The 24165-nt window shown below is 34.7% G+C and overlaps 1 protein-coding gene and 1 long non-coding RNA gene across 5 annotated transcripts in view; one reads left to right on the plus strand and one right to left on the minus strand.

Moving 5' to 3' along the window:
• The window catches only part of LOC129746506 (uncharacterized), a 262794-nt gene that overhangs the window by 22111 nt on the left and 216518 nt on the right, over positions 1–24165 (minus strand). For all 4 annotated transcript variants that reach the window (XM_055740181.1, XM_055740182.1, XM_055740180.1 and 1 more), the window contains one exon: positions 396–532. In XM_055740181.1, the coding sequence (XP_055596156.1) occupies positions 396–532 (137 nt within the window). The remainder of the gene's footprint in view (positions 1–395; positions 533–24165) is intronic.
• On the plus strand, positions 3066–4611 carry LOC129746508 (uncharacterized). Its single transcript, XR_008737311.1, has 3 exons — positions 3066–3783; positions 4174–4271; positions 4328–4611. It is a non-coding gene; the product is annotated as an uncharacterized LOC129746508 (long non-coding RNA).

A 24165-nucleotide genomic window follows, 5' to 3' on the forward strand; every position in this document is an offset into this window, starting at 1 on the left:
CCAGGTGACCTATTTTGGACCACCTTGTCTAGCTCTCTTATAAAGCAACTTATATTGAAAAAACAAAAATAGTGCATAAGTGCCCGGGCTTCAACGATATTTGCTAAAAAAATTCATGATTATTTGTTTTATAAGAGAGCTAAACAAGGTGGTCCAAAATTGGTCCTGTGATCCAACATAAGTCCGTTACCCTACTAAGTTCGTCAAAAATCCCAGTTATTTAGCATATTAGAATGATCATTATCATGATTGAAAAGTGCGCTTTGGGTCATATGGACTCGAACAGATTTGGAAGGTTAAGCCGTATTAGAAGCTTCAAGTACGTTACATAAATCTCAGTTTTAAAAACATTTTGAAAAAAAGAGTAAATAATACAGCGCATATGTCATACTTACCGGAATGCCAGCCGGCAGAAACCGGTCTAAACTGTGCACCGGGATGATGAAGCAGTCCTTGTCCAGTGTTGCCAGCGAGATGGGCTCACTTCGGGAGCTCACGAATCCACCCTGGCCGGGTTGCCCGCCAAAACTCACTGTTCGACGACGACGACGACGACAACGACGATTCAAGATGAGGTTGCGATTGAAATGTTGAAGTTGAGTTTAACCGGAAAGTAAGAAAGAGAAAGAAAGAAGAACGTCAATCAGAATTGCAATGTCTCCTCTTTTTTAATGCTTAATTTTCTGCTGTTTCTCCCGATTTTATTATAGAAATTCGCTTATTCATGCAACATCCAAACCACTAGAGAATGCGGAGCCATTTTGGTCGTTTATCTTGTCCTATGCCACGCTGCCAGTTGTTTAGCTCGAAGCAAATTGGTCTTTTTTATGGTTTTTTCCCCGAAACCACTGAAAAACGGGAACGAACGAACGTGTCCCACACACCAAAAAATTTATAAAATTACTCGAGACAGAAACGCTTGAAGACCTAATTATGTTTCGCCCTAATTAGGAATTGATTTAATTTCACATCATTTTCAATCTAAATTTAACAAACCCCACGCTTTCGAGCCATAATTTTCGAAAGACTTAACTGTATCATGATCTAATTCATAAAATATGTAATTTTCAATCACATTGCATATAAACTTATAAAAGGGACCTAAATTAAAATTTAAGAAGATGTAAAATTATGTGCGAGGTTACAATTTGGCCACCTTGCGAAGAAACAGAAACAAAACAAATAAAAGCAAGTTGCATTTTGGTGCGTATTGTCTCGGGAAATTTAAGCCAGAAAGTGTTGTTTCGGGTGAAAAGGCGATTCTTTCTTGCGCTCTTGATAGCGTGGATAACATCGACATTGACATCAGATTCCCACATTTGTAGCAGCTTCAACCCAGCAGAAAATTCCACCTTATCACAGTTCCAGTCCGATACTGTGGACATGTGTTCGGTTTGCCTGAAACAAATTCTGGAAAACAGTACCGCTAGTGTATTGCTGCCGCTAGAAATTAAATATTCCGGGTTAACTTGGCGTCGTTTTTCAAAGCTTCCCAAGATATAATGAAACCAGCACTGACCTCTTATGAAATCTGAACAAAAAGCTTCAAACGTGGACGAGGTTGGAAAAACGAAGAGCAGTGGAATCGTTTTGAGCTATGCAGCATAAGGAAAAGGTAATTCGTTGGTCCTGTATAAATATATTTTTTGAAGTTTTAGGTTCTGAAGTTTTTTTTAAAGTGTTTTTTCTGCTGCTACTCAAGCTGAAATGTCTATGAAATGAACAATTTCAAACTGAAAGCGTCCGACAACAATAATTGTATGCTGCAGAACAGCCGTTTCCTAGAAAATCAAGTTCGGAAAGCTGTAAGTGTTTTATAATTTCTTCTTCAGGTTGTCCATTTAAATGGATTATTTGGTAAATTATTAGACTGGAACAATTCTACCTATCATTTTTTTTAGGTTCAGAATTCATATTCCTAGAGTTACAATTAACGCCCAAATCTAAAAAATAGGATAAATTTAAAATAAAGAATCCACATTCTTCCACAATTGCCCTAGAGTTGATTTCCAAAAAGTGCAAAAAATCAAATTTTGTTTGTACTTACGTTTTCTAATTTTTTTTGTAAAACATTGAGTGCCAATATTACTTATGCAATTGTATTTATGTGCTCAAAGAGTAAAAAATCAGCATTTTTTTCGATACATTTAAGATTGTCAAAAGTATTTTGAAATTTTTATTGCGATGGATTTTTCCCAGTTCAATTGTGTTTATCAACTTCCATGCAATATAACAAAATCAAAAATTACCTGTACCATGACTATAGAATTTTGCCCCTTATTGTGCTCTGATTGCAGTTCTTTTTAATAAAAATATAAAGAAATATTTGGCGAGATGTGCAAGTTGGCCCCACCAGCCAACAAAAGCAAAAGAGATAAAAAGCAATGTTAAGCTGAAAAAAATTACCAACAATCTGAGTAGTTAGAAATGGCAGGTAGGCGTTTTAACTGCGTTTGATTTAAAATTTTAACGAGATTAAAAATCCACTTGTTTAAATGTATATGTTCAATGAGTAAAAAAAGAAAATTTATAAAATAAAATAAAAACGTATAATTAAACTTTTCCTAAGCAGATACATAAAAGATTTCAAGAGAGCAAATTCGCTTATACCTCAGTTTCTAATCATTTTGCGTCTGTCCTACTTTTTCTGGTTCATCCATCGTGCTGGGTCTCTGGGTTCATCCCATTGCCGTTCATTCGGTTCTGTCAAATTTTAACATCGATCAAACCGTGGGTAAAGTTTTCACTAGATCGTAATTGATTCTGAATCTAGTTTTTTTTATACGTATAATTAATATTACTAAATATGAAATTCAATGAAATGAAACATGTCATGTCTCTTCAAATAACAAAAGGCTTATCTTATATTCAACATAACAATGAAAATAATTTTCAAATGAAGTTTTCAGTACATAAATTTAAAATGTGAATGCAAATTAATTCAATTTTTCAAATATCGTGTGTTTAGTGAAAATTCGCCCTTTTGAAAATTCGTGTACCGGCGAAGATAAAGAAAATCGTGAACTGGTAATAATTAAAACCAATGTTTACAGTTCTTTTTGTTTTTTTTTTAAATATTCAATTGAAAATGTGTGTATGCAAGATAAATTTGTTATTTTTACTGGTTGGAAACAGACTGTTCATATCATATTGTTTGGAATTGGGTGGATTTATAAAAAAAAGTGAAATCTACATGAATATATTAAGGTCCACCCACTCTGCGTCTGATTCAAGATTTGTTTTCTTGGAGATGGAGATGGATGCTTATCCGTTTCCCTCGTACAAAATGAAACAAGGGTTCATTTTCGTCCATAAGAACCAGCAGACCCTTGCGAAGGTACGACCCTGCTGAACTGAGCTGCAACAGACACGACTGAAGGGGAATCGAAGGTGTTCGAGGTGAAGCAGCAACGTATGATATCTGCCGAAATTCCACAGCAGCTGAACGAAGTGCATACCTACTATAATTACAAAATCCCCGAAACGGTTGATGAAACCATCAATTAGCTGAAGAAAAATTGAATGCTTTTCCTCAGCTTTTCCAAGGACGTTCAACCACAACTGAATTGTTTCGCAGACTCGGGATCTCAAGACGACGACCGATGTGGTCGACAGTCAGGAGGAGGAACGTCGTGCCGAGTTCTGCTATCAACCATGAACGAAGGAAGCAGTATCACTCTATTTCTTTACCAGAACCTGAAAATGGCAACAGGCATTCGATTTTCGTTATGCCTATGGGAGAGATCTTGATCCGATTGACGACCGACGTTTCATTTCTAGAAGGTAAGCCAACACATGTTATACTTTTCTGACTTCGAGTGTGGACCTGCTCAAAACAATTGATGATATTTTGCAATTTGAGATTGAATTATATTTGATCAACAATCAGATTCTGACAGTTAGCGTAACTTTTAACCTTTTAGTGGAAAAGTTAAACGAAGCGCTTTTTTTTGTAAATTTTCCTCCACCTTTATATATTACCATGCTAAAGAAATTTGGCTGAAAATACCGTGGATTCTATTTAATTATTCGGTTTTCAATGGTCCATTTTTTTCAACACATCATTTATTTAATATCGAACACACGAGGAAGAATGACCTAAATGGGTTAAACTCCTATCAAAAAAAAAAAAAAATATCGAACACTGCATTAACATTTTTGTTTTCTTAACAGCGCCTATCGGGGGATCTAAAAAATTCCATTACTGTTTTGAGACGCGTTTACAAGGAGGCGGACTTCATTGATGCTGTTGCCGCTACAACTAACAAGCGGTAAGTAATTGTATAATTCATCAAAAAAAATTATTATATTTTTTGTCATTTTCTAGGCCACCATAATGTCTGTCAATAGCCGTTGAAGCTGTCGGAAATCCGGGCAAGGTACTTTACTGAAAATGAAGCTTCCCGTTTGTGTCCGCGGCAGGTTTCTCCTCCAAGACGACCACGAACGGCATCGGCGCAACTTGCAGCGGTTTGTTGTTTTAAGGCCTACCCTTATCGTGAAACCACCTACACCGTGAACAACAAAGGATGAACTGAAAATCTCACTGAAGGTCCTGAAAGCCATTACCAATGGAGAGGTCTCGCCATGGACACGGTTAAAGTATACGGAAGCGTTCTCTCAGCAAAGCAGCTGGGAAGTGTTTTGTGTTATTCAATACAAAAACTATCTTCATTCTTCGAACGAAGTTGCCTGTTGCGTTCCTGTTCCGAAAATTGTTCACCTTTATGAAAGCGACTGTGGATAGTATATATATATGCATGAGTCTGTGTTTCGAATCGAATGACTTTTGCCTACATGTAAGTACATTTTTTGATTAATAAAGCATTTCAAAACATAATACATCAGTATTTTTCAATAACATTTATAGAAAAACCTACATGTGCGCACGTCTATATACCAGAGTGGCTAAAAATGTAAATCTGTAAACAATAATATTGGACGTGAACCTAAATTTTCATGTTATAACATGGGTAGTGGATAGAAAGGGATACTCCGGAATAAACAATATCATCACACGTAATAACCCGTTTCCTTTCTACCCTTACTATTACACGTAAATATACGAGAATTTTTCTACGCATTGTACAAGTAAATCTGCTATAAACAATAATACTGAATCCGAACGACAATTTACATGAAATAGCATGAATAGAAAGACTTCGGGTTTTAAGTGGATAATTCTGCTTATATCAAAGAAGTTTACAAGAAATAAACAGTTTTACCATATGTAACTGCCCGATTCCCTTCTACCCTTGCTATTTCATGTAAATATACGTGGATTTTTCTAAGTGTTTGTTATAGTCATTTGATCTCGCTAAAATTTATAAATTTAGTTTTTACAAAGGTCTATCAATACAGTTACATACTATTCATTTAATTACTTTTTCTCCAGAATTTTGATATCAAAATTAGAGGAGATGGTCCTAAACCGAAAGCTCCTATGACTTAAAATATAAACGACGCTGAATCAAAGCAATCGAAAGATTTTTTTTTAATTCAACAACGTTATAAGCTAAATCCAGATACCGGTATTTCGATAGCAACTTGTGGCAACTTACAATTTTTATCAGTGAGCGTTTTCAATCGAAAACGCTCACTGGAGAAAATAGTAAGTTGCTATCGAAATGCCGATATCTGAACTTTTCTTATACTGTGGTTAAATAAAAAGGAATTTTTGGATTGCTTTGATTCAGTAGAATAATTCACATATTAGAATGTACGATGCAATGTTATATCATCAATGATCTAAATTTATGACAAAAACGATGCTACGCTTTTGTGCGTCCTGCTTGACGTAAATTTACATCATAGATGATGTAATATTATGTCGAATGTGCTATTCAATTATAGCCAGTAGTTTTATGTCTTCAAGCGTTTCTGTATTTTCCAGTGTAATTTTATGTCAAAAGTGATGTTTCTTTTTTGTGCATCCTTTTTGACATAAATTTACACCAAAAAATTAATAGTGTGCAACCATAAAAATGAAAAGAGATGAATTTGGTTTCCCCCCTAAATCCAAATGAAAACAAATGAATTAGAGGGCCCGCCAAACGAACCTGGGTCAACAGATTCAAGCTTTTTCCGCGGAAAAACAATCCCGGTGTGTGGTATGAATTATAAAATACCGTCAATCATGGACCCGGACCAAACATTTTGCTTCCAATGGAATTACACAGTTGTTCGTTCCTCTGCCATTTTTCTTCTCTTCTATGACGACTGACTGGCTGTAAAGTGAAAAATGTGACTGTGCTCCAGTGATGATGGTGTAATACTTAAGGGAGGGTCACAATTTGGAAGAAATCGTCTCGAAAAAGGTTAAGTTTTTCTTCCGGGAGATTATCTGATAATTCCGTTTGTCGTTTGGCTTTCGTAAGAAGTTTCCGGACCTTCTTTTTTGTTCCTACAATTACAAAGTTCAGCGATAAGTCGGGCAAGATAAATAGAGCGCTTTTTCCAGCTGCGCGACGTTCATTCAATTTGTGCCCTGTTCCGATTCTTTGGGGATAATGAATTATTTGTTAATGTGGTCGTTCTTTTCTATTTGAGACAATGAAAAGCCTCTTAAGTCTCTTGTATTCATTAATACTTTGAGATAACAAAAATGAAGAAAGCTTTGAGATACATATATGGAAGAATTTTTTTTTTGAGTTACGTAAAATGCATTTAAAAATCTCTTCCTAATAATTAATGTTCGATATTGAATATTTAAATAGTTTTAAGAGATTTGGATAATTATTTTTCTAGGGAACTTTTATTCAGCCAATAACGAACTTTGTTAACCCTTTCCTTCCCACGAGGTTTTTCACGTTTTAAAAATAGAAATATTGATTTACAGTTAAAGTTCTAGAACAAAAGATGCATAATTTAAGCCTACTTTAATGATCCATTTGATAAATTTGGGTTTTGAGGTGGATCATATGTGCTCCATTGGGAAGATAACAACACATAGGGTGCAAATGAAAAACAGGAAATAATTGCAAAAAAACATGGAATTTCATCACTTCATTGCTCACAAACTAAAACGATCCTATTTGATAAAAAACTTCTTTGGTATACGCATCCCTCGAAAGTCTATTTATTGAAATATCTGAAATTTTCATTTTTTCATTGAACAATTCGCCGCCATGACACTTTGCGCAAGGGAAACAAAACATGCCGTTTTTCGAGAAAATCTCGAACTTTTACAAATATTTTGAGACATGTGGTCATTTAAGCAGATGAATTAACTATCCTGAAGCGAATTTTTTTGTTGACGAAATGATTTTCTTGAGTATTGATAAGAAGCTTCCCAAGAAGAAAAGTACGTTTTGTTCCCAGTGTATCACCAGTGATCCACTTTACTTACTCAAAAATTTATATGTTTTAGTTGAAATCTAAGTAAACCATCATTTGATTCTGCTTGCATAAGCAACCTTCTGCACGTCAGTATTTTTATTTCAAGGAAATTATAAAAACTTGCAAGTTATTGAGCAACAAATGACGACTTGATTTAAATTCGAAAAAAATCCGACTTTTTTGCAGCTTTTGATCTGCCAAGCAAAACCTAACGAACCGATTTTCTTCAAATTTTGGGCAATGTTTCTTTACTCATATCTACACATTCGGTGAGAAAATGGTGTTGATCCAAAGCGCCCAGTTCAAATGCGAGCTGTGCAAATTTGTGGATCACCTGTGCTACCATGGGAAGGAAAGGGTTAAACAAAATTATTGAATTTTGAAACTTTTTTTTTGCTTTTTTCAGCATACTACAGAAAAAAATTTTTTTTTAACAAATCAGAATTTGTTTTTTTGAAAGATTTCTACCCAATTGTAAGTAAGTTTGAATTGTTGATGATGAATGAAACAAGTCAAAAGTACTCTTCCTTACGTGTTCCATTCAAAAGTTCAAGCTTCCCAAGCTGTCGTTCAATAGTCCTTCAATCAGCAAAAAAAGAAAACAAAACCACGCTCAACAAACTACTATTTTATCTTTTCCCAAAGAACGTGCCAAGAAGTTAAGTTGTAGCGAGAATCTTTCCGCCAAAAGTATGACAACAGAAGCAGAAGCTTTTCCTCTTGTCCTCCCTCTTTTCTTGAATTTTTCCCCTCATAAAGAAGATGATGAGCTAGCTTAAGATGCTGCTGAACAAATTTGCGTGGGAGGATAACGCCTAGCTTCGAGTTTTTCTTGCTTTCTTCCTTTCTTTTTACGATCACCATACCACCACAATTCAAATGCCGTCCACCCGAGGCGACGAGGAGCCAAAGAAATGATAAAATATTGCATCGAATTGTGAAGGACATTTTCGTTCCTCGCTTTTTCCCGACGAAAGGGCAAGACAATTTTCCTTAAACCATTTTTGAGGCAGCGCGAGCGTTTTGAAGGTGAATGAGTTTAATTTTATCAAATACTAAACAAACTATTTTAGTCTTGTCTTTAGTTTTTTAAGTCATTTTTGATACTTGAAAAAATCATCAAAGAACATATTATAAAAGTATATTTTATTTCATTATTTAATATATTTTATTAAAGTAATATTTTAATTGATATTAAGCATTCCATTTCCAGGGCTGAAAGTGTATTTTTAAGACAAAAATGAAACTCGAACGTGGCAGAACAGCTTTTTTTGTGTGTTTCTGATACAATGAGATTAGGTTTAATTTCCTGGAAGAAAGCTGCCCATTTTATAGTCGCAGTCGTTGGTTTTTGTGTGTCTGTCTATCGGAAGTGACAAGTAACAGGATATAGTCTCGCGACGTGTCAAGTCATATGAAAATTCTAATAGGATGGTTTTTCCTTATTGAGATAAGATTGGTGTTATAAAACGTTCCCTCACAAAATAAATGAAAAAGTGATAAGGATATATTTTTTTTGTGATTAAACAATCTTTTCGACGGAGTAGAGAGACAACAAACTTTCTAAAGAACCAAAAAACGCATATTTACATAAACACAGCTTTAAAAGATAGATATTACCTAAAAAAACCAACTGCTTAATTCCCTTGAGTGAATTATATGTAAGTAGTACTTAAAACGACTATTAAAGTTACAAAAGCGGAGGATGAAAATTGATGACATTTTCAGTGTAGTAGCGTAATGTGTACGTGTGCAAAACTTCGTGACAATCTGTCAAGTGGTTTTTGAGATCGAGAAAAATCCATGAAAGTCCCAGTGGGAGACCCAAAAAGAGCTGGAAATCATCTATTCGACCAAAATTTATATAGTAAATCCTTTAAGGGGGGAGTAGGGTCTAACGGGTAAAAAAAACACCATTTTCACGATTTTTTAGAGCTATCGTTAAAACAAATGTATTCAAATTTTTTGCATTATACAAAGCATTGTTAAATAATCATTTAGTAATTTTTTCGTAGAAAAATATTGAAAAATGGGCCGGTGACGGAGCACTTTCGAGGATGCCTTTTAGAAAACAGGATTTGCGGTGGACACTGTATCTCAGCACAGAATCATCTGAAGTCAAAAAATCAGAGCAAAATATTTTTAAGAGATGTTTTTCTCGACCCCAACGATTTTTTTAACGTAAAAAAATTTGTATGAAATTTTTGTGGTTGTTTGAAGTAAAAACTACGATTTTTCTCGAAAAAATCCGCCATTTTTTATCTGTAAAATCTTCCCAAAGTAAAAAATAAAAGAAAATCGTTGGGGTTTGGTATTTTATATGGAGAAAATATGTTCCAAATTTGAAAATAATCGGTGAAGTAGTTTTCAAATGACGATGTCCACCGACTTAAAAAATGTGCTTTCGAGAAAACGGGGTTGAAGTTTCTGCTCTCTCTCTCTCTTGCAGTATTAGATAAGAGGAGATAAAGGCCTATAATTTCTACAGTTTTGCTTCGATTGACTTGAAAATTTGACACAACATTCTTGAAATGCTTTACAATAAGAAAATAAAAAATAAAAAAATTCGATTTTTTGAAAGTGTTAAAGCATGGATCACTACAAATCTGGACGCACTATTTATTTTACCATAGTGCTCCTAGTTGTCGGATCTGGAATGTTTTGACAGCACTTTGTAGAGGAATGTTTCTTCTACTAGTGCTGAAAATTTCATTACGATTCGTTTTGTTTCAAAAAAGTTACACGTGATGGAAGCCGCGAGATGAAAATAAATTTTGTGTTAACAGTTTCCTATTCCTATTCTTCCTATTAGAATAGGCTTACCAGATACTTTCAGAAAAAAGCGGGACATTTCACGACAAAAAAGCGGGACACAGCAGAAAAAAGCGGGACATTTAAGAAACTCTTGAATAAAGCTTAATTTTATTGCCATCCTTATACATATATCATCAGCCAATGTTATTTAAAGAAGGTATACTAAGATTGTTTTAACACGGTTTAATTTTACTCAGGTTTTCTTACATGATTTCAATTTTCACGGTTTTTTGCCATAAACACGGTTATTTTTCACGGGTTTCGCAAATTAACATCAAGGTTGTCAAAAAAAATCTGTGTTTTGACGATGAAAAAACCTGACGTTCTAAGATTTTATCCAAAAATTCTGCGATGGTTTTGTATGGCGCATTTTTCAATAATTTTACTAAAAAGTCATGTAAACTTGCGTTTTTTTTTACATTTTACTTGAGAAAAATCAAAGAACATTACTAATCTTATCATATTTTCCAATTGATACTGAAAAATTCAAATTGTATAACGACGTAAAAAAAATAATTTTTAAAAAACCTATGCAATTTTCAAATTTTGTGGAATCTGTGAATATTACTAAAATTTTGTGTTCTGTGACAAAGATTCTGTGATGAAAATTTGCTCAAAATTCTTTGTAATTATAGATTTTCTGTGATTTCGGCAACACGTTATTTGAGAAAAATATTTCAAGTCCTACATGTAAATGGCGAATTTAATATCGTGTAAAAAACCTTTGTGCATTAACAAATACATTTCAAATTTGTTTCAAAAATTTGAAACTCAAGAAAATTTCCATCATTGTATACTTGACTAATTAAGTTGAAAAAGATGGCGTGTAAAAGGAAATTGAACTTAGATTCTGTTGAATAATTAAGATTTATAATCATCTAGAAAAAAAACTTAAATAATACTTCATATATACTTAAGTAATTTTATTGGTTGAACATGCTTCAAGAACGATTAATTGATTCGAATCTTATTGTAACTTTAGGACTTTTTTGTATTGTCTTATGTAAACTCTGAAAAATTGATGCTTATTTTGAGGAAAATGACCTATTCGATTTTTTTGTGTTGTGTTGCTTATTTTGAGAAAAAGACCTAGGATGAAGTTTGATTTTTTACAGCGTTAGTCTGTGAATTTTTTAAAAGTTTCCCTTGAAAAAAAAAGCGGGACATTTTGAGGAAAAGGCGGGACGGCGGGACATTCAACAAAAAAGCGGGACATGTCCCGCTTTTGCGGGACGGATGGCAACCCTATATTAGAATGTATAATTCACCGAAATGCCATTAATCATTAAATTTAAATTAAAATCAGAAAATAAATTTTGAACACCCACGTCAAAAACCCGACGTGGTCGGGTTCAAAAATCGCGAAATCGTTAAAAATGGTCAAATCAACCGTGTGTAGCGTTCTCAAACGTTTCCGCATTTGAAGGTGTTGAGAACGATCAAGGAAAACACAGGGTAATCGGACTATGACATTGCCAAGAAATTCAACGCCGACCGGTGCACCGTCAGCAGAATTCGTCTACGCGAAGGAATACGATCCTATCGGACCAGTAAGCAACCAAACCGGACATTGAAGCAGAATTTAGTAGCCAAAGGACGTGCAAGTTATACAAGAAGATTCCAACGAAGATCGACGGATGCATCCTCATGGATGACGAAACGTACGTGAAGATGGATTTTGGGCAGCTTTCTGACCAAAAATTATGTAAAGCCACTGCAGTGGTGCACTGCACTGGTCATGGTGATGGCCCCGGCAACTTCAAATTCGTTTTTGCTGATAAGTTTGCAAGAAAGTGTTTGATCTGGCAAGGTATTTGCAGCTGCGGACAAAAAATTCCGGTTTTTGTGAAAAACAAGACCATGGACTCCGAAATTTACAAGGAGGAATGCCTGAAAAACTTTTTTTTTCGTACATTAGATCTCACAAAGGACTAGTTAAGTTTTCGCCAGATTTGGCAAGCTGCCACTACAGCTAGGAGGTTCTACAGTGGTATTGGGCCAACGGGTGGATTTTGTCGAAAAGGACATCAACTCACCCAATTGCCCTCAATTCCGCCCTATCGAAAAATTTTGGGCAATTGTCAAGATGAAGAAGAATGGTAGGACGACTCGGGAAGCAACAGAGATGAAGAGATTGTGGAACAAAATGGCCGCTGAGGTCAGCGAATAGGGTGTTCAAACTATAATGAGTGATACTCAACCAAAAGTTCGAAAATTCATCAAAACAACATCGGAATAATTTTTTTATTATTTTTCCTTTAAAGTACAATAAAAACCCTACATTTCAAGTACAAAACATTTTTATTTCGTTTATATAGCTCCGAGATAGACCCGTTTTAATGCGTCCAGATTTGTAGTCATCCATGCTTTAAATAAGAATAACCACACTTCTTTGAAACGGGAATAAAGGCAAATTTCTACATAATCAAAAAGTGAGCCAAACTTTATGGAAACACTAAGAGTTTTCAGTCAATACAATATATATTATCTAATTTTGTTAAAACTTATTTGTCAATTCAATAAATATTCTTATTATTCTTAAACGCTTAAGTTTATTATTTTTTAACAAAAACCCTTCGAGAATTGTTAAAAAAATTATTATTTCTTTTTTTGTTAATTTTGTATGTGTGACCACCATCTTGAATTCGGTGGGGTTTAAAAGTATTATAGCAACCATTCCAGGTCTCGATAATGACTACACATCAAGTTTCACGTCGATCGGATCATTAGTTTCCAAAAAATATTCGAATTGTGTCAAAGTTGTGTTAATTTTGTATAGGAGACCCTCTTCTTTTTTAGATTTGGAGGGGTTAGAAATCATTCCCGGTCTTTAAAACAGCTACATACAAAATTTTACGTTGATCGGTTCAGTAGTTTCCAAAAATTGATCGAATTGTGTCATATTTTCATTATTTTTGTATGAGAGCTCCCCCTAAGTCGGAGTGGTTTGAAAGTATTTTTGGAACCATCTTCGACCCCAAAAACTGTTACATACCAAATTTCACATGGATCGGTTCAGTAGTTTTCGAGTCTATAGGGGACAGACAGACAGACAAGCATTCATTTTTAAATGTATAGAAGATATTATCACCATTTCCATGGTAAGTAATGGGACATTTTTCAACTTCAATTTTCTATTATAGAAAGTAATCCTCATCTAATTCATGCTTTTTAAAATCTCGGCTACCTAATGGCTGAAATAATTTAATAAAATTCTTGAATAACTACAATAAAAAAATTCACTATAAAATTCTAATTTTTATATTTTATCGTTTTTCAACAAAGCAGTTCACAATAGGCCCGTTATTTTTTTTTTCTTAATTTTGTAATACATATTTGCGGTAAACTTTAAAGCCCAAGTTAAATGCAGGTTACGAAATTTTAGAGTGAGAAAATAACATTGAGTTTCTTTACTGATTTATGACAAACAAACTTTAGCTTTCTGATTTGTTTTATTATATTTGATTTGAATGAGATTCATTCGTTTTAAAAATTATTAATGTAACCAATTTCTAGCGCAGAATTATTTGTAAATGAAAATAATATGATAAATAGGTTTTATAAGCAATTCATTCAGAACTTACTTAAGAGGTTGACTTAGCTTGCCAACGTTTTATAATTTGCTCCACAGAACCTACTGCAGAGCGCCTTTTTGTGCTACTAAGCGTTATATTGGAGTTTTATAGATTCTTACATAACAGAACGTGGTTTTACAGCTTGAATTCATATTTGGATTGAAGTGTACCCAAATTGTTACTTGAGAAAGTAAAGCGTTTTTGAATCTTATTAAAAACCTAAGATTAGAATCGAAGAAATTCCTCTCAATGATCCAGTCGAGTCCAACAGTCTTCCTAAAGATATTGAAATTACAGAATGCAATCTCGGTTCAAGTTCTAGCTATTAAAATTCTTCCAAGAAGTTTGAAACCATCTTTCAAACAAAATCCATTACAAGTTATGGTTGATTTTTTGTCAGTTATTACAGACAACAGAAATGTCAAAGTTTAAGTTTTCAGCATGCGAAAGTTATTTTTATGGTATTATTTAATCCACAAAAAACTCTTTCCAAGAAGAAAATAATGCAAAAGTGTTTTATAGGGTGTTTCATTTTGTCTAAGCACGGTTTTGACCAAACCCTGCTCATTCTTGATGGCGTTCAAACAGCTGATTTCTGCTAGGTGTTGTTGTTTACAGTTTTTCTTAAAACTTAGCTCCAATTTTTATAATTTTCGTGAAAATTATCCCCAACATTTTGTTGACTTAGATGGCGAAAATGGAAGAAGTAAGCATTGGACGGTCTAAAATGCAATTCGGTAGTATGGAGAGAAAAGCAGCTTCTTGGACATAAAAAAATCTGGGCTGAAACCGAGTCCGGTGGTCAAAACTTTAGACCGAAAAGTCATGCGTGCTAAAGCCAGTAAGAATGCCCCAATAGAGTTGTTTTTGACATTTCTCACGCACAATAACTGGCGTCCCACTGGCGTATACGGACAAGAACGGGATAATTAACCTCCAATAATTCCAGTGCAAAAATCGAGCAGCCGGCCGATGAACACGGTCGTTTTTGAGGTTATGAAAAAGTGTTAGTGAAACGCCCTTAGTTGTGACACAAATACTACTAGCGGCAAATAGGACTATTCGGGATGTGCCCAAGGAGTGGGATCTCCTCTCAGCACCGTTCATCGTGCCAAGGTTAAATTGGGTCTAAAGACATATAAGAAGCAGAAAAAGGCGAAGCAGAGTCAAAAACAAGCTTGTTCCGCAAACCAAGAGCTCGTAACTTATATGATCATCTGCTGTGTGGAAAATCGGTGTGCGTTATCATCGACTACAAAACCTATTGCAAGTTTGAATACAAAACGCTTCCGAGTGACCAGTATTACACTGTTCGGGATGTCCCAAGTATTGACGAGACATAACTTTAAACTCGAAAAATTCGTTCATAGCAATGGTTTGGCTATTCATATGCGTGTGTGCTTTCCAAGCCATTCGTGACTAATGCCACAATGGATTCAGATGTTTCCTTCCGAGAATGTCAGAACCTTCGTCTACTGCCTATGATCCGCAAGCATGATCGATCACCCAGTACTGTTTTGGCCAGATCTGGCATCAATTCACTACTCAAAGGCACGATGGCTCGATTCAAATCCAACAAAGTCCAGATCCAACCGAAGGAGATGAATCCGCCAAATTGACCTCAAGCGAGATCGATTGAAACTTTTTGGACCCTTACCAAATCGTATTTAAGAAAACATGTGAAGCCTGCAGATTCTATCGAAAACATCGCAAAACACTGGAAAAAAGTGGTCAAAATCATCGCAAATCAGTCTGTGCTGAAACAAAAGAGCAATCTTCGATCACTGGCCTACTATTAACTGGAATTTTATTTGTTATTGATTTACTTTAAAAAAAGACTATAGAGAACATAAGAGTGAAAAAAAAATTGCTCCTTAGTTGTATTTACACTGTTTTTTTTTTAATATATTAATCTGAAAATATGAACTGGTTTTTATTTGCCTCTACCCCCGCCAATGTGGAAAGGGACCACGAGCTGGTATAGAAACATGTTTCGTAATCAAATAACGTTACATGTCATATTTGGCTCAATTTATTTGATAAGTTTTTACTACCCGTTACTCAAAGAGCCTCCTCCCCAATCCCCGGGGAGAAAAGTGTTTTCAAGCCATAGAATTATTTCTTGTAGCTGTATACTGTCCTCTGTAAAAATGGATTCCAATTATTTTATAAGCTCTTGAATTATGCAAAAAAAAAAACGCATGACATCTCTCCCCTTTCATTATCATCATCATCGTCATAAAAATATTTCTTGAATCTAAATAAAAAAAACAATTCTCGTGCTCAAATATACTCCCATGCCGAATTTGATTTCGTTTGTTCGATTAGTTTCAGTGTTATGAAAAAAAAAAATGTATGAGAGATCACCTCCCCCCGTCTCATCTCCCCAGCAGAAGGAGGGTTGGACTCAAAATATCGTGGAAACATATATTGTACCTTAATACCTTCCTATGTCAAATTTGGTTTCATTTGCTTGATAGGTTCCCCGCTCCCCCCTTTCTATCACCACACTTGAAAAAGGGAGGAGTCGCAAACCGTTTTTATAATTTTTTTCTATCTATACACCCCTGCATGCCAAATTTGGTTCCATTTGCTTGATAAGTAGCTTAATGTGGTTGTAGATAAGCCTAATTTACGGTTTCAGACAGTTATAAATGAAAATCGAATAACGGAAAAAATTAAAATGCTAAAAAATACCGAAAGTAAGGTAGAGTAGAGTAGAGTAGAGTAGAGTAGAGTAGAGTAGAGTAGAGTAGAGTAGAGTAGAGTAGAGTAGAGTAGAGTAGAGTAGAGTAGAGTAGAGTAGAGTAGAGTAGAGTAGAGTAGAGTAGAGTAGAGTAGAGTAGAGTAGAGTAGAGTAGAGTAGAGTAGAGTAGAGTAGAGTAGAGTAGAGTAGAGTAGAGTAGAGTAGAGTAGAGTAGAGTAGAGTAGAGTAGAGTAGAGTAGAGTAGAGTAGAGTAGAGTAGAGTAGAGTAGAGTAGAGTAGAGTAGAGTAGAGTAGAGTAGAGTAGAGTAGAGTAGAGTAGAGTAGAGTAGAGTAGAGTAGAGTAGAGTAGAGTAGAGTAGAGTAGAGTAGAGTAGAGTAGAGTAGAGTAGAGTAGAGTAGAGTAGAGTAGAGTAGAGTAGAGTAGAGTAGAGTAGAGTAGAGTAGAGTAGAGTAGAGTAGAGTAGAGTAGAGTAGAGTAGAGTAGAGTAGAGTAGAGTAGAGTAGAGTAGAGTAGAGTAGAGTAGAGTAGAGTAGAGTAGAGTAGAGTAGAGTAGAGTAGAGTAGAGTAGAGTAGAGTAGAGTAGAGTAGAGTAGAGTAGAGTAGAGTAGAGTAGAGTAGAGTAGAGTAGAGTAGAGTAGAGTAGAGTAGAGTAGAGTAGAGTAGAGTAGAGTAGAGTAGAGTAGAGTAGAGTAGAGTAGAGTAGAGTAGAGTAGAGTAGAGTAGAGTAGAGTAGAGTAGAGTAGAGTAGAGTAGAGTAGAGTAGAGTAGAGTAGAGTAGAGTAGAGTAGAGTAGAGTAGAGTAGAGTAGAGTAGAGTAGAGTAGAGTAGAGTAGAGTAGAGTAGAGTAGAGTAGAGTAGAGTAGAGTAGAGTAGAGTAGAGTAGAGTAGAGTAGAGTAGAGTAGAGTAGAGTAGAGTAGAGTAGAGTAGAGTAGAGTAGAGTAGAGTAGAGTAGAGTAGAGTAGAGTAGAGTAGAGTAGAGTAGAGTAGAGTAGAGTAGAGTAGAGTAGAGTAGAGTAGAGTAGAGTAGAGTAGAGTAGAGTAGAGTAGAGTAGAGTAGAGTAGAGTAGAGTAGAGTAGAGTAGAGTAGAGTAGAGTAGAGTAGAGTAGAGTAGAGTAGAGTAGAGTAGAGTAGAGTAGAGTAGAGTAGAGTAGAGTAGAGTAGAGTAGAGAAGAGTAGAGTAGAGTAGAGTAGAGTTAAGTTGAAAAGAGTAGAATAGATTCGAACTTCACGTCCTCAGTTGGTGGTAGAAAAAAGAGCTCTTAACTTTGAAAATGTTAAAATGAAAACCACACTCAGATTCAATAAGTCTTATTTTATAATCTAAAATCATTAACAAAACCATGTTATAATAAAATGAAACATTATAAAAATGAATTCCCAAGTTCTTTCCAGCACTTTCTTAAATTCGCCAAAGAAGGGCTAGCATTACGATTATGGAAGTTTAAAGTTGTCCTGAAGCTGTCTCAGCTGCAGTAATGTTCCGAGGCAACGATACCTTCAATGTAGTCTCGGTTTCACGTAAAACTGATAAAAATAATCGTGGCGCTCTAATGACCATGAACAGAAGCTATTTAAAAAAAAAATGAAACTTTCCCTAACGGTGCTGCTGCAGATATCATTGGCATTATTAACGGCCATTGCATGCTGCATGCAACCGAACGAAGTTTGAACCGAAAAACTGAAAACTAAAACTAAACATAAGTTTTTGGTGGAGCCAGAGCAACGGTAACGTTTCTTCGCAAGAGATGGAATTTCAGCACGCGAAGATGACACGTGTCCAAACGATGATGGCAATTCTGATGGCGATGGAGCGAGCACTTCAAAATGGGATCACGCTGTCGGGATCTAATTTCATGCAAAGGGGTCAAATTTCAGGCGAATCTGGCTTAGCTTCCCGCAAGGCCGTGCGAACGGGGGGGGGTTTTAGGGGTTTAACCCCCCCCATGGAGAATTTTTCCAAGTAAAATTTTCAGTACAAGAAATGAATTTACCGGGAAATCACTGGATCCCAAAAGGTGTTTAAAAATAAGTGTTGAAAAACATGTCAGAAATTCGGCTCGCCTCCGGCGGAATTTCGTCTTAAATCACTCTCTAGGCCTTACGACATTTCATTTTACGGTTTTATATGACGTTTACGAATTGAAACCAATAGATTGTAGATTTCGATTTGCAATTCAGTTAATACCATCTGTATTGATACTCAAATCTTGTCACACAAAACCCCTGACTCGTGTTTAAAATGGGTTTTTACTAAGAAGTGTAACTAAACAAGTTCAATATTTAAGAACAACCATTTGAACTTCAAAATTCATTCACAGAATACTAATTTTACACATCCTAAGTTGGTAGCCATGTGAAAAGAGTTGAACACTTACGATATCCAGCAAAATTAGCTGAATAAAAATAAACTCCTAGTATACATGACTTTCTAACTAACCACTTCGATTGTAAAAAAGGGTTTATGTAATTCCAAATTTTATGCTGATATGAAATATTCCTCAAGAAACCAATTTCAGCCTCAATTGTATTTTGTGTTTCTCAGTCTTCTGAATCCTAAACTCCATATCCAATAAGTTTTTGACAAATTACTCAAGGCCTCAAATTTCACATTTTTTCTAGGTGTAAAAAATTTAAGATATGATTTTGAATAATTCGAGTGCCCTAAATTCAAATATGCAAATAGGTTTTTGTCTAATTGGTTCGTTTTTTAAATCACTTTTGAAAAAAATAGTTGAAAATCAGGTGACAAAACTTTAAAACATAACAAAAAAAATTAAAAAAGGCTTCAAATCAATTATCCACTTTCCCCAGATCGCAACTAATTCTGGTTTCAGCGAAAAAAATAGAGCAGTCTTCTACTTGTTTACTTTACTCCATTTAAATCAAATTTAGTTTCAAATATTTTAAGGGGGGGGTAGGGTCTAACGGGTATAAAAAAACACCATTTTCACGATTTTTTTCTAGAGCTATCGTTCAAACAAATGTATTCAAATTTTTTGCATTATACAAAGCATTGTTAAAAGAACATTTAGTAATTTTTTCGTAGAAACATATTGAAAAATGAGCCGGTGACGGAGCATTTTCGAGGATGCCTTTTAGAAAACAGGATTTGCGGTGGACACTGTTTCTCAGCACAGAACCATCTGAAGTCAAAAAATCAGAGCAAAATATTTTTAATAGATGTTTTTCTGGACCCCAACGTTTTTATTTAACTTAAAAATATTTTTATGAAATTTTTGTGGCTGTTTGAAGTAAAAACTACGATTTTTCACTTAAAAATCCGCCAATTTTCACCTCTAAAATCTCCCCAAAGTAAAAAAATCAAAAAAGAAAAACGTTGGGGTCTGGTATTTTATATGTAGAAAATATGTTCCAAATTTGAAAAGAATCGGATAAGTAGTTTTCAAATGGCGATGTCCACGGACTTTAAAAATGTGCTTTCGAGAAAAACGCGTTTGAAGTTTCTGCTCTTGCTTTCTTGCAGTGTTAGATAGGAGGAGATAAAGGCACAGAGAACAGATATCGGGCCCCGAACAAAAATTTGTTGAAATCGTGTGTGAGAATACCCACCTAAGTTTCAAACCAAATTCGTAAGTGGACTAACATCCATAAGATGTCGCTACCAGTACACATATTTTTCCATTTTTTCGACACGCTTAGAAATTAATACTCATAGCTTATCTCAAATGAGGCCATTGCAATGTATGAGAGTAACACAACTTTTTGTGTGATAAATTTTAAGAACATCTTGATTTAAAAAAAATGCAAATCATATTTCAATCATACTTTAATCGCTGTCATATGTCCCAGCATATGCCCCATATTGTTCAATCAATATTGGCGCTGAATTGAAAGTTGAATTCCAAGTTTTAAAGTATGTCTTTCTTTAAATAGTTTTCTATAACAGAGAATGTGAACATATGTTATAATTGTTAATTATGGGTCGGCATTCCGGTTGATGGTATCTTGTAACTCATGTTTATAAATAACTTAAATCATTTCTACTGATTACTAACCCTGAGTTACAAGTCCTCATATATCGATCTCAGGTAACATCAACCAGAATATCGAGTCATAGTTTACAATTATAACATTTATGTTCACATTTTCTGTTCTAGAAAACTGTTAACTGATAGTAAAATACCAATACATACTTTAACACTTGGAATTCAACTTTCAATTCAGCGCCAAAATTGTTTGAACAATATGGGGCATATGACAGCGTTCAATTGTGATTGAAATATGATTTGCATTTTTTTTTAAATCATGATGTTTTAAAATTTATTACACCGAAATTTGTGTTACTGTCATACATTGCACTGGCCTTCTTTGAGATAAGCGATGAGTATTAATTTCTAAGCGTGTCGAAAAAATGAAAACAAAAATAGGTGTACCGGTAGCGACATCTTATGTATGTTAGTCCACTTACGCATTTGGTTTGAAACTTAGGTTGGTATTCAAACACACGTGTTGAGCTCCAGCTCGAACTCTGTTCTCTGTGATAAAGGCCTATAACTTCTACAGTTTTGCTTCAATTGACTTGAAAATTTGACACAACATTCTTGAAATGTTTTACAATAAGAAAATAAAAAAATAAAAAAATCGATTTTTTGAAAGTGTTAGACCCTACCCCCCTTAAAGCGAAAAACAAATGCAGGTTTCAACAAATTGGAAAAATGAAAAACTATCTTTTCTATTTTAAATTTCTTCACTAGAGTCAGATATGCTTGTAATGATTTATTCCAAGTTTATAAAAAACTGTAGAATTTAGCTTGTTTAAATCATGCATCGTCAATCAATCATCATCATCATTTTTATTCCTAAATAAATTGAAATATAATAAATCAAAAAAGCAATTTTTTTTTTCAATTTCATTAAGATTTGTTAGAGCATTAGTTATCAATGATTGATTTCACTTAAAACTGATTTATTTTTAAACATATAAAGTACATATTATCAATACTAGAAACGTATCTTTTTTAATGTCTTATTTTGTTTTTATATTCAAATAAAGTAACCGAATTTTATAGTTTTTTTATGTTAAATTTTCATAAGCGATTTCTATAGCCAAACATTTTTTATTTCCATTGAAATTATTTTAATAAGTTTCTCATTTTTTTCAATTCTGAATTTTCGTGTTCTAAAAACATAATAAGCCTAATATAAGAAATTTTTAAAAAGAAAAACATAGTTTCTACCTTTTGTCCTTTCTTCCAAATTTTAAATCGCATTTGTTTTGTGTGTTTTCTGAAATATTGTTGTTAGATTTGTAAACTTAATTTCTTAGTATTTATTTTTATGCAAATGTCTAGCTCAAAATAAGGAACATATTTTCAAATAATTTATTAATGATATGTGGAAAGAACAATGATTCAAAACTTTGAAAATCTTGATTTTGAATTTTGGAAACCCCCCCCATGAGCGAGTCCTTCGCACGGGCCTGGCCTCCCGGTGTCAGAACCGTGACGGGTTTTGATTGACAGTTTTGCTATCTATTCGGTTTTATTTGTTGAAAGTCGTTATAGATGGGTTGTTGATGCGCCATTCTAGATTCTGGGCTGTCGGCCATTTATAATTCTCCCTTAAATTTTATAAGTTTATTTCAGATTTTTCATTCTCATATTTCTATTTAGAAAAAGTTAGGACAACAAAAAAATTCTTTTTTTCCTAAATGTTATCAAATCTTCCAACGTTTACCCCTTCTTTCCATTACCCAATTCCAGAGTCCTATCAGAGACTTTCAATCTTCTGATCTCAACGACCCAATCAATGGAGAATGGACCGAATTTCATTACCTTTTCTCGCCCCTCACATTGGCAAAAGATAGATTCAATTTAATCGCATCAGATTGCATTCAAGTTCAATTCTGTAGCTAGACTATCTTGCTGCCTTGGGCAACAACTAACATTTCTAACAAAGGACCGTTTCTCATGAAAAACGGAGCTCGTTCAATCCCGTTATCGGGGAGAACTCCCCAGAAAATATTCGACAGTCCTTCATCCACCAAAACGAACCTAGGGAGCGCATCAAGCAGAAGCAATGACCTAGAAAAACATGGCGACCTTCAACTGGTTTTTCTTGGTTCACCTTCCCGAATTTCTTTGAGCTGGTCTATCTTTGATGACTTTTTTTCTACAATCTTCCCTTCAGTGATCCGATTAAACATCTTGCTCCAGAAAAATACACAAAATGAAAGAAGAAAAAAAAAACTCCCACCGAAAGGAAAATAAAATCATGCAACGGAAGAACAACTGTTCTGCACCACTATTCAGCAAATAGAGTCGGGAACGTGTTTTTCTATTTGTTGACATCAAATAGAGTACCGAGAGTATTTGGGTGCAACCATCACATTATAGTTTTGAACAAAACTGCATATTGGGTCGAAAAAAAAACACGGTTTTGGGTTGTTATGAGATTTTAAAAATTGGTCTTAAATATCTTCACTATCGTTTTAAATGTTTTCGGCGTTTTCAGTCTCTAGAAGATGTCAAAAACGAGGTTTTTTACTACATCCGACGTTTCGGCATAATTTATTTAGCCTTTCTCAAGGAATCTAGGAACCAAAGTATACATAAAACGGTATTACAATTTTTGTTTTGATTTTTAGTTCAACATTCAAAAACTTATGTAATGTAATTAACTTGTGTCGGAATGTTGAATTTTGTTTTTAAATTTAAAAAAGGCTGAATGATATTGTGATTGGGTGTACTTACAGTAATTTGTCGTTTTAACTGTCCAGTATGTTTCTTGAATCTACTAAACTGTCCGATATTAAAAATTGTTCTCGTCCAGTTGTCTGTGAATGTTTGGAAAAACTTAGCATTCAAACTTGTATGCAATATTATATGCTCCATGTTCTACTTACTGCCGGGGGGCTTACAATATATTGTGTGTTGATGTTTACGAATGATACGGAAATGGGAGGAAATTAAATTTGATGAAAAACAATATACAATTTTTTGGTGTTTCTTGTTGTTTGTTTTGGTTAACCACTATCACTGACTGTTGAATGTTGCGTGTTATGATTATCTATCTGTGTATTGGTGTGTTGGTGTATATTTTTCATGGAGTTGAAGATGCCAGCGTAGATGATACTTAGCCCTTCAGTATCAGTCTTCTTATTGACCGTGTTGCCATTTCTCGCGATGTGACACATTTCGAGAGTTTGAAGACCAGAGACGTACCTGTGGCGATCTATTATTTTTGTCCGTTCTAAGTTGAAGGTGTGATCTTTTTTAATACTGTGATGAAGAAGTGCAGTTTGTCCTTTCAGTTGTGTCATCCTAGTGTCGTTTTTATCTGCTCCTTCATTCCGTAGCTTTTCCAATGCTTTTTTGTTTGATTTATGACCTCCAATCCTTTCTTTTAACGTGTTTGTCGTCATTCCCTGCAACGATTGTGATTCACAATACATCGGAATGACGACAAACACGTTAAAAGAAAGGATTGGAGGTCATAAATCAAACAAAAAAGCATTGGAAAAGCTACGGAATGAAGGAGCAGATAAAAACGACACTAGGATGACACAACTGAAAGGACAAACTGCACTTCTTCATCACAGTATTAAAAAAGATCACACCTTCAACTTAGAACGGACAAAAATAATAGATCGCCACAGGTACGTCTCTGGTCTTCAAACTCTCGAAATGTGTCACATCGCGAGAAATGGCAACACGGTCAATAAGAAGACTGATACTGAAGGGCTAAGTATCATCTACGCTGGCATCT

Source organism: Uranotaenia lowii, chromosome 2 (genome assembly GCF_029784155.1).
Source record: "Uranotaenia lowii strain MFRU-FL chromosome 2, ASM2978415v1, whole genome shotgun sequence".
Classification (NCBI taxonomy): domain Eukaryota; kingdom Metazoa; phylum Arthropoda; class Insecta; order Diptera; family Culicidae; genus Uranotaenia; species Uranotaenia lowii.